The 10,905-nt window shown below is 47.6% G+C and overlaps 1 protein-coding gene across 3 annotated transcripts; it reads left to right on the top strand.

Annotated features, from left to right (window-relative positions):
* Window positions 1-6,267: 6,267 nt before the first annotated feature.
* On the top strand, window positions 6,268-9,051 carry LOC121587244 (endothelial differentiation-related factor 1 homolog). 3 transcript variants are annotated; one of them, XM_041904158.1, is made up of 4 exons: window positions 6,282-6,359; window positions 6,702-6,833; window positions 6,998-7,091; window positions 8,990-9,051. In XM_041904158.1, exons 1-4 carry the CDS (start codon window positions 6,282-6,284, stop codon window positions 9,049-9,051), a joined length of 366 nt encoding a protein of 121 aa, XP_041760092.1. The 3 variants fall into 3 exon arrangements, 2 of the variants coding, with proteins under 2 accessions (XP_041760092.1, XP_041760091.1); XM_041904157.1 differs by having other exon boundaries at window positions 6,702-6,842; XR_006004023.1 differs by lacking the exons at window positions 6,998-7,091; window positions 8,990-9,051 and having other exon boundaries at window positions 6,268-6,359; window positions 6,748-6,838.
* Window positions 9,052-10,905: the final 1,854 nt, after the last annotated feature.

Raw genomic sequence — 10,905 nt, 5'->3', positions numbered from 1 at the left:
TGGTGACTGGAGAGGTGCCCACGCCTTCTTACTCCATCCCATCACCAACGGCCAGTCCTCCTCTCTCAGCACCGGCACCCAGTGGCATTCGGCTCTCGCTCCCGAGGGCATATGACGGTTCTGCAGCCGGGTGTCAGGGGTTCCTCCTGCAGGTGGAACTCTACCTGGCTACCATACACCCAGCGCCCTCAGGATACGAGAGCGTCTCCGCCCTCATCTCCTGTCTATCCGGCAAGGCGTTGGAGTGGGCCAACGCCGAATGGAGGGGGAATAGACGCCGCTACCATCACCTACGCGGGAGTTCTCCCGCCGCTTCAGGGCTGTCTTCGATCACCCACCTGAAGGGAAAGCGGCGGGGGAGCGTCTGTTCCACCTCCGACAGGGGGAAGAGGAGCGCACAGGAGTTCGGCACTGGAGTTCCGGACGCTAGCGGCGGATGCGGGGTGGAATGAGAGGGCCCTCATCGACCATTACCGGTGCAGCCTACGAGAGGATGTTCGTCGTGAGCTGGCCTGCAGGGACACCAACCTATCATTCGACCAGTTGGTGGACATCTCCATACGTCTCGACACCCTGCTGGCCACCCGCGGACGTCCCGAGTGGGGGCCGACCATTCCACCCTCCAGCACCTCCGAGCCGATTCCCATGGAGCTCGGGGGTGCTGGCGCTAGAGAGAGGAGGAGAGAGAACCCGAGGGGGCCACCCCCTGCACCAACTGTGGCCGTGGAGGACACACCGCGGCCAGGTGCTGGGGAGGGTCTCCTGGGAGAGGGGACAACAGGTCACGCACTGGGGAGTCATTTCAGGTGAGTAGGCGCCCCACTTACCCAGAGCTTTCTGTTGGTCACATGAGTATTCCTGTGAGATTTCCACAGGTGGCACCTCATTCCCAGCATAAGGCGCTAGTAGATTCAGGCGCAGCTGGGAATTTTATTGATCGGGCATTTTGTTATAGGTTTGGAATTTCCCCTTCGGCCGGTAGAAGCCCCCTTTCCTGTCCACGCCTTAGACAGCCGGCCGTTGGGGTCGGGGCTGATCAGAGAAGTCACAGCACCACTTACTATGACGACGCAGGGGGGTCATGAGGAGATCATTCAGTTTTATCTGATTGACTCTCCTGCGTACCCCGTGGTGTTGGGGCTTCCCTGGTTAAGCACCCATGATCCTACCATTGCGTGGCAACAGAGGGCTCTTATGGAGTGGTCTGCCCAGTGTGTAGGGAGATGTCTAGGTGTTTCCTTAGGGGCGACCTCGGTTGAGAGTCCGAACCAAGTGCCCGCAATGCGCATTCCCCCTGAGTATGAGGACTTAGCACTCGTGTTCAGCAAAACAAGGGCAACACGGCTACCACCTCATAGACAGGGGGACTGTGCGATAAATCTCCAAACAGGAGCGGCTCTTCCGCGGAGCCGTGTGTATCCCCTGTCTCAAGAGGAGACAGCGGCTATGGAGACTTACATAGCCGAGTCCTTGGCACAGGGATACATACGGTCCTCCACTTCCCCGGTTTCCTCGAGTTTCTTCTTTGTGAAGAAGAAGGACGGGGGTTTGCACCCGTGTATTGATTACCGTAGTCTCAATCAGATCACGGTTAAGTACAGTTACCCTCTTCCACTGATTGCGACTATGACGGAGTCATTACGCGGAGCGCAGTTCTTCACAAAGTTGGATCTCAGGAGCGCGTACAATCTGGTGCGCATTAGGGAGGGGGGATGAATGGAAAACGGCATTTAGCACCACCTCGGGTCATTACGAGTATCTCGTCATGCCATACGGGCTAATGAATGCTCCTTCAGTCTTCCAATCCTTTGTTGACGAGATTTTCCGGGACATGCATGGGCAGGGTGTGGTAGTGTACATCGACGACATCCTAGTGTACTCTTCTACACGAGCCGAGCATGTAGCCCTGGTGCGCCGAGTGTTGAGAAGACTGTTGGAGCATGACTTGTATGTCAAGGCAGAGAAATGCCTGTTCTTCCAGGAGTCCGTCTCCTTTTTGGGTTATCGGTTGTCCGCCTCTGGTGTGGAGATAGAGGTAGACCGTGTGTCGGCCGTGCGTAATTGGCAAACTCCAACCACTGTAAAAGAGGTGCAGCAGTTCTTGGGTTTTGCTAAATACTACCGGAGGTTTATTCGGGGCTTTGGACAGGTTGCAGCGCCCATTACGTCCCTGTTAAAGGGGGGTCCGGTTCGTCTGCAGTGGTCAGCTGAGGCGGACAGGGCATTTGTCAAACTGAAGAACCTGTTCGCCTCGGCCCCGGTGCTGGCGCATCCGGATCCCTCTTTACCATTCCAAGTAGAGGTAGACGCGTCCGAGACCGGTATTGGGGCAGTCCTGTCACAACGGTCCGGCACGCCACCTAAGCGCAATTATGACGTTGGGGACAGGGAGCTGTTAGCTGTAGTCCAGGCCCTAAAGGTGTGGAGGCATTGGCTTGAGGGGGCTCAACACCCTTTCCTCATTCTGACCGATCATCGTAACCTGGAGTACATCCGGGCAGCTAGGAGATTGAACCCTCGTCAGGCTAGGTGGAACATGTTCCTGACCCGGTTTGTTTTTAAGATCACATACATCCCAGGGTCCCAGAACGGTAAGGCAGACGCCCTGTCCCGGCGGTATGACACAGAGGAGAGGTCCATTGAGCCCACTTCCATACTGCCGGAGTCTTGTCTGGTGGCTCCGGTGGTATGGGAGGTCGATGCGGAAATCGAGCGGGCACTGCGTGCCGACCCTACTCCCCCCGAGTGTCCTGTGGGGCGGAAGTACGTTCCGCTCGAGGTTCGTGATCGTCTTATTTATTGGGCTCATACATCACCCTCCTCTGGACATCCAGGTATTGGCCGGACAGTGCACTGCCTTAGCGTGAAATACTGGTGGCCAACGTTAGCTAAGGATGTGAGGGTTTATGTCTCCTCCTGCTCGGTGTGCGCCCAGTGTAAGGCGCCTAGACATTTGCCCAGGGGTAAGTTACATCCCCTGCCCGTTCCACAACGACCATGGTCCCACCTCTCGGTGGATTTTGTGACCGACCTACCCCCTTCCCAGGGGAATACCACCATTTTGGTCGTTGTGGATCAGTTTTCCAAGGCCTTTCGTCTCCTCCCAATGCCGGGTCTCCCTACTGCCCTACAGACCGCCGAGGCCCTATTTACCCACGTGTTCCGGCACTATGGGGTCCCCGAGGATATTGTGTCTGACCGAGGTCCCCAGTTTACCTCCAGAGTCTGGGGGGCGTTCATGAAACGCTTGGGGGTCTCCGTGAGCCTTACCTCGGGGTACCACCCAGAGAGCAATGGGCAGGTTGAACGAGTCAACCAGGATGTGGGTAGGTTTTTGAGGTCCTATTGCCGGGACCGGCCGGAGGAGTGGTCCAGGTATATCCCCTGGGCAGAGATGGCCCAGAACTCTCTCCGCCACTCCTCCACCGGTTTAACACCTTTCCAGTGTGTTTTAGGGTATCAGCCGGTCCTGGCACCGTGGCACGAGAGCCAGATCGAGGCCCCTGCGGTGGACGAGTGGATTCGGCGCTCGGAGGAGACGTGGGACGCTGCCCATGTCCATCTGCAGCGGGCCATCCGTCAACAAAAGGCGAGCGCCGATCGCCACCGCGAGTGAGGGACCGGTGTACGCACCGGGAGATCGAGTCTGGCTCTCGACTCGAAACCTGCCCCTCCGCCTGCCCTGCCGGAAGCTGGGTCGGCGGTTTGTGGGGCCCTTCAAAGTCCTGAGAAGATTGAACGAGGTGTGTTACAGGTTACAACTGCCTATTGAGTACAAAAATATTGACCCCTCGTTCCATATGTCTCTTCTCAGGCCGGTGGTAGCTGGCCCACTTCAAGAAGATGAGATAGGAGAGACCCCTCCGCCCCCTTTGGACATCGAGGGGGCCCCGGCGTACAGGGTCCGGTCCATCTTGGACTCGAGGCGCCGGATGAGTGGTCTCCAGTATCTCGTGGAGTGGGAGGGGTACGGTCCGGAGGAACGGTGCTGGGTGCCTAGGAGGGACATCCTCGATCCATCCCTCCTGACTGAGTTCCACCGTGGGCATCCCACGCGCCCGGGTCCGCGTCCTCCTGGCCGTCCCCGAGGCCGGGGTCGGCGCACGGCTGGAGCCGCGCGTCAAGGGGGGGGGGGTACTGTCACGGTTTCGGCCGAGGCTGCTCCTTCTCCTTGTTCGGGCAGGCTTCGGCGGTCGTCGTCTCCGGAGTACTAGCTGCCACCGTTCTATGTTTCTATGTTTGATTGGTTTTGTCTGTTTTGTTACACCTGTTCCTTGTTAGTGTTCATTATGCGTCCTATTTAGTTCTCTTGAGTTTGGTCAGGTGTTGTGTGTAATTGTTCGATGTCACGTGTTGTGTTAGTTCGTTGTTCTGTTCTCTCTATATTGTTTTGTTAGAGAGAGTCCCGCACTTTGTGCGCATTTATTTTGTACTTACCATTGTGCGTAAAGTTCGCCTGTGGCCTGTTGCCGTGGTTGGCTTGTTCCTTGGACTTCACTAAAGACATCTGTTCGCACCTCTGTGTGTCCTGCGTGTGATTCTACGTTACCTCTACACTCAACCCTGACACATATAAATTATTAAGCATAAGCATAAACGATGAGTAGTTGGATTTTGCTGTTTTTCCCTCGACGCTGAAGCAAACAACTGATTGCACAACGGTGTCATCACACCAACCGCACGGGTCTGAATCTCACACCTCCTTGGCCCATTTCTTGACAAGAGCTCTACACTGGTAGTTGGAGAGCAGACATGCCACAGTGAAGAGCTGGTTGATGCTTCCTGCAATAGCTAGGGGAATGTTGGTGTTGAACAACTTGTTCTCCTTCACCCTCCGAATCACCCGCTCCATATGGATCCTCAGGCGTGCGATCTCTTGTGTCTGATGTACTTCTGCTGTTGGCATTTGGCTCTATTTTGAGAGTAATGGGGTACGGTAGACCTTCACTGGTACATGGTCATCGATGAGGAACCCTTTGTTGGCCATTACTGCCATGTCCTCGGTGAGAAGGTGTTTGATGCCAGACTGTATGAACATGTATTTGTCACTGATGGGGCCTTTGTACAGTGAGGACACAAAGGTGATCGGTCCATGAGGAGCTATTCCCACTAATGCCTTCATTGTGCAGTGGGATTTGTAGTTGGAGAACATCTCACTCTGCAGCAGAAAAGAGGATGGTGTCTGACACCTAAGCTCGGTGCAGTCAACAATGACATGCGTGTCTGCGTAGATTTTAAATTCCATCGGCAAGTTGGCCTTCACTTCCTCTTGTGACATCGATGTTACAGAGATGAAAAATATTCCTGGACTGGTTGATGCACGTCGAATGAATCGTGTGGTGAATGAAGAAAAAGTGAAGAGTCTATCTGTTCTTTTGTTTTTTGAAATTGAGTCTCTCCCTACTCAAGTGCAGTTTGGGTATATCAACTACAGAGTCAGAGCATTTATCCAAAGCTTTTGGACGTTTCAAGTGTTTGCAGAAGGGAGAAGCCGAGATGTCCAAGTTGTGGTAAAGATCATATCATTTGTTTTAAAAGTGATGTTGCACTTGTAGTACCTTCTTCTTCTTCTTCTTCTTCTTCTTCTTCTTCTTCTTCTTCTTCTTCTTCTTCTTCTTCTTCTTCTTCTTCTTCTTCTTCTTCTTCTTCTTCTGTGGGTTTTATGGCGCACTACAACTCAAAAAGGCAATGGGGTTGAAAAAACAAGGTAAAAAGAAAATCCATGCATGATAGGTAAAACTAACTTAATTCACAATAGGACATTGACAAAAACAAAACTCCCACTTCTTCCTTCTTTAAAATCTCCATATTTCCCTTCTCAGGTTCTAGGGCCTGAGAGGGTGGTACGGCTTGTGACAATACTCCATGCAACTCCTCCGCCGAGAAGTCTTTCATTCCTATCCACCACCATGGACTCTTCAGGAGCACCATTCGAACCCTCAACCCATTTAACAGCCGCTGCATATGAAATGCTCTGAACAGCCCTGACTTTGGCCACGTCAATCTCTTTGACACCTTTTCCAGTTGTAGTCCGCCATAAAACCCACAGAAGAAGAAGAAGAAGAAGAAGAAGAAGAAGAAGAAGAAGAAGAAGAAGAAGAAGAAGAAGAAGAAGAAGAAGAAGAAGAAGAAGAAGGTAGTATGACTATTTGGTGGAGTACGGTATTTTCATACCACGTTTATTAGTGAGCTCTAAAGTTATCAAATATCATACTGATGTTACATTTGCATCAAAGCCAACCTGTTTTCTACATTGTTGCCATCAAGGTAAACTCAAGAACATGGCAGAAAGTGACTGGGATACAGTGACCGTATTGAGAAAGAAGGGACCAACTACTGCACAGTCCAAGTTGAAACAGGTAGCCAGCTAGCTTGCTAACATTAGCTAGTTTTAAACTAGCTCAGTCTGGCTAGCCAGCTTCTGAACTCGTTTGTTTGTCATTGTCAGTGAACTGGGAGATAGCTAGCTGGCTTGGCTATGTTATCTTGCAAACTATTTAGCATGCCATGAATAATTTTCAGACTTAAGCTAGCTAGCTGTCTACCCTGCTAGCTTATTTGCATTCGAGCTTGTAACAGCCGATGTTAGCCAGCAATGGTTCCGAATACTGAGGGTGGCCCTTTTGTTTGTCTTGTATCTTAGAATACATTTAGATTGTGCTGCATTAGCATGATATTCCCAAGAATTAGATTTTGTTGAGTTTGTGTTAGCCTATTTACCTCTCTATCCTTATCTCCCTCTCTCAGGTGCTGCAGGACAAATGATCACCAAGAATACAGCCAAGCTTGACAGAGAGACTGAAGAGCTTCATCACCAAAGAGTATCGCTGGATGTGGGCAAGGTCATCTAGCTAGGCCGGCAAAATCAGGGCCTGACACAGAAGAACCTGGCCACTGTGAGTACACTCTCCCAAACATGCATGAATAAATACAAATATAGGAAATCAAATTCATTTTCTATACCAGTCATGGATAGGTTGTTGGTCTATTTTTGTAGAAAATCATTGAAAAACCACAGATAATCGGAGACTACGAATCTGGAAAGGGTATCCCCAATAAACAAGTCATGGGAAAGATTGAAAGAGCAATTGGTGAGTGTTTTTATTTAGTTTATTTTTCTGGCATACTCTAACATTGTACACTGAGCAAAAATATAAACACAACATGTGAAGTGTTGTTCCCATGTTTCCTGAGCTGAAATTAAAGATCCCAGAAATGTTCCATATGCACAGAAAGCTTATTTCTCTCAAATTTAGTGCACACATTTCTTTACATCCCTGTTAGTGACCATTTCTCCTTTGCCAATCTAATCCATACACCTGACAGGTGTGGCATATCAAGAAGCTGATTAAACAGCATGATCATTACACAGGTGCATCTTGTGCTGGGGACAATAAAAGGACACTCTAAGTTTTGTCACACAACACAATGTCACAGATGTCTCAAGTTTTGAGGGAGTGTGAAAATTTGCATACTGACTGCAGGAATGTCCAACAGAGCTGTTGCCAGATAATTGAATGTTCATTTCTCTACCATAAGCCGCTTCCAATTTCGTTTTAGAGAATTTGGCAGTACGTAAAACTGGCCTCACAACCGCAGACCACGTGTGACCATGTGTAACCACGCCAACCCAGGACCTCCTCATCTGGCTTCTTCACCTGTGGGATCGTCTGAGACCAGCCACCCGAACAGCTGATGAAATTGTGGGTTTGCACAACCAAAAAATGTCTGCACAAACCGTCAGAAACTGTCTCAGCGCAGCTCATCTGCTTGCTCGTCGTCCTCACCAGGGTTTTGACCTGACTGCAGTTTGGCGTCATAACCGACTTCAGTGGGCAATGCTCACCTTCGATGGCCACTTGCACGCTGGAGAAGTGTGCTCTTCACAGATGAATCCTGGTTTAATCTGTACTGGGCAGATGTCAGACAGCGTGTTTGGTATCGTGTTGGTGTGCGGTTTGCTTATGTCAATGGCAGGTAGCTTAGTGGTTAAGAGCGTTGTGCCAGTAACCGAAAGGTCGCTGGTTCTAATCCCTGAGCCGACTAGGTGCCTTGAGCAAGGCACTTAACCCTAATTGCTCCTGTAAATCGCTCTGGATAAGAGCGTCTGCTAAATTACAATAAAAAAAAAAAAAAGGATTCATCCAGATTCACCCCATGGGGGTGGTGGGCAGGCATAATTATAGACAATGAACACAATTTTATCTATGACATTTTGAATGCACATAGAAACGCCGCCATCACCTCATGTTTCAGCATGATAAAGCACGGCCCCATGTTGTAAAGATCTGTACACAATTCCTGGAAGCTGAAAATGTCCCACTTCTTCCATGGCCTGCATACTCGCCAGACATGTCACCCATTGAGCATGTTTGGAATGCTCTGGGTCAATGTGTACGACAGCGTGGTCCAGTTCCTGCCAATATCCAGCAACTTCGCACAGCCATTGAAGAGGAGTGGGACAACATTCCACAGGCCACAATCAACAGCCTGATTAACTCTATGCGAAAGAGATGTGTCGCGCTGCATGAGGCAATTGTTGGTCACACCAGATACTGACTGGTTTTCTGATCCAATCCCCTACTTTTTTTAAAAAAGTAATCTGTGACCAACAGATGCATATATGTATTCCCAGTCATGTGAAATCCATAGATTAGGGCCTAATTTATTTATTTCAATTGACTGATTTCCTTGTATGAACTGTAACTCAGTAAAATCTTTGAATATTTTTGTTCAGTGTACATTTTCTGGCATATATTAATATTCTGTGATGGCTCATCTATGTGTAGAGCTTCATATGTATTTGTGGTTGTCAAATCACCCTTCTTGCAGCATGGGCCTGTTTTACACCATTATTGGGTTATTTTTTTTACAAACTAGTCATCATTACAATCATTATCAGTATTACTAATGGAACAATAAAGCCCAGGTGTTTATTATAGATGGTGTCAACAGAAATGTGAGCATTTTCCCTTCATGATATCCTTAGGACTAAAGTTGCGTGGGAAGGACATTGGGAAATCCTTGGAGGCAATTCCAAAGAAAAAGTGAAAGCAATGCCTCGAAGCAGCTTAACCTACATACTACCACCACGGCTGACGGCCTCGTAACTTCTCTGGAGAGCTAGCACACCTTAACCAGTTTAAGCGACTTTCTTTTCCCCAATGCTGGACCTTGTGTCTCTTTTACTGCCCTGATTCCGTTAATGAATGTCAAGCTTGTAAGATCTATTTTTTTCAGGATTTCGGCCCTCATAATTCTAGACTTTTATTTTAACCAGTTATGGTATTAATCAGTACTGCTTTATCATCTTGTAGACAAGAAGTTATATTTATTTGCTCTGGTCAAAAGTGTTGTTGTATGCCAATGGTAGCTTGTTGGTTCCCTTACTCGCTGTTATGATTTATGTAAAAAGACAATCAATAATATCAATCGTGTAAGCACATGGAAATACAATACCAGTCAAAAGTTTGGACACACCTACAAGGGTTTTTCTTTATTTTTACAATTTTCTACATTGTAGAATAATAGCGAAGACATCAAAACTATGAAATAACACATATGGAATCATGTAGTAACCCAAAAAGTGTTAAACAAATCAAAATATATTTTATATGAGACTCTTCAAAGGAGCCACCCTATGCCTTGATGGCAGCTTTGCACACTCGTGGCATTCTCTCAACCAGATTTCTTAGATTTTTGGTTCCAACCACCGTGTCTCTGTGAGATGCAGAGTAGGTGAACGGATGATCTCTGCATGTGTGGTTCCCACGGTGAGGCATGGAGGAGGAGGTGTGATGATGTGGGAGTACTTTGCTGGTGACACTGTCTTTGATTTATTTACAATTCAAGGCACACTTAACCAGCATGAATGAGTAGGTGTGTCCAAACTTTTGACTGGCACTGTATATATACTGCAACATTCTAACAGTGTAATTAATACATACAATATATATGCTATTGCAAAAATAATAATTTGGTTGTGTTTATGAAGGCCTTGGGTAACATTTGAATATGATTAGTATTTTATTTCAAATAACGCAATAGTATTTCCATTAGTTTATGTTACTGTAGGCTACACAGTGCCTTCAGGAAGTAGTCACACCCCTTGACTTTTTCCACATTTTGTTGTGTTACAGACTGAATTTTAAACAGAGATTTTTTGTCACTGGCCTACACACAATACCCCATAATGTCAAAGTGGAATAATGTTTTTCGAAAATTTTGCAAATTAATTAAAAATCAAAAGCTGAAATGTCTTGAGTCAATAAGTATTCAACTCCTTTGTTATGGCAATCCTAAATAAGTTCAGGAGTAAACATTTGCTTAACAAGTCACATTATAAGTTGTAATAATACTGTTTTTGAATGACTGCCTCATCTCTGCCACACATACAGTACAATTATCTGTAAGGTCCCTCAGTCGAGCAGTGAATTTCAAACACAGATTCAACCACAAAGACCAGGGAGGTTTTCCAATGCCTCGCAAAGAAGGGTAGATGGGTAAATCATTTAAAAAGCAGACATTAAATATCCCTTTGAGCATGGTGAAGTTATGAATTACACTTTGGAAGGTGTATCAATACACCCAGTCACTACAAAGACACAGTTGCCGGAGAGAAAAGAAACCGCTCAAGGATTTCACTATGAGGCCAATGGTGAATTTAAAACAGTTACAGAGTTTAATAGCTGTGGTAGGAGAAAACTGAGGATGGATTAACAACATTGTAGTTACTCCACAATACTAACCTAAATGACAGAGTGAAAACAAGGAAGCCTTTACAGAATAAAAAATTCCAAAACATGCATCCTGTTTGCAACAAGGCACTAAAGTAACCAACTTTTTGTCCTGAATACAAAGTGTTATGTTTGGGCCAAATCCAATACAACACATTACTGAGTACCA

The sequence above is a fragment of the Coregonus clupeaformis genome, chromosome 18 (genome assembly GCF_020615455.1).
Source record: "Coregonus clupeaformis isolate EN_2021a chromosome 18, ASM2061545v1, whole genome shotgun sequence".
Lineage (NCBI taxonomy): Eukaryota > Metazoa > Chordata > Actinopteri > Salmoniformes > Salmonidae > Coregonus > Coregonus clupeaformis.
The sequence above is the reverse complement of the archived record's forward strand: the minus strand, read 5'-3'. Positions and strand labels throughout refer to the sequence as shown.

Coding starts and splice junctions, on each gene's coding strand:
- LOC121587244 (XM_041904157.1), top strand. CDS start 6,282: ATGGCAGAAAGTGACTGGGATACAGTGACCGTATTGAGAAAGAAGGGA. Junction 6,360..6,701: donor CACAGTCCAAGTTGAAACAG/GTAGCCAGCTAG, acceptor GATTTTGTTGAG/TTTGTGTTAGCCTATTTACC. Junction 6,843..6,997: donor TATCGCTGGATGTGGGCAAG/GTCATCTAGCTA, acceptor CTATTTTTGTAG/AAAATCATTGAAAAACCACA.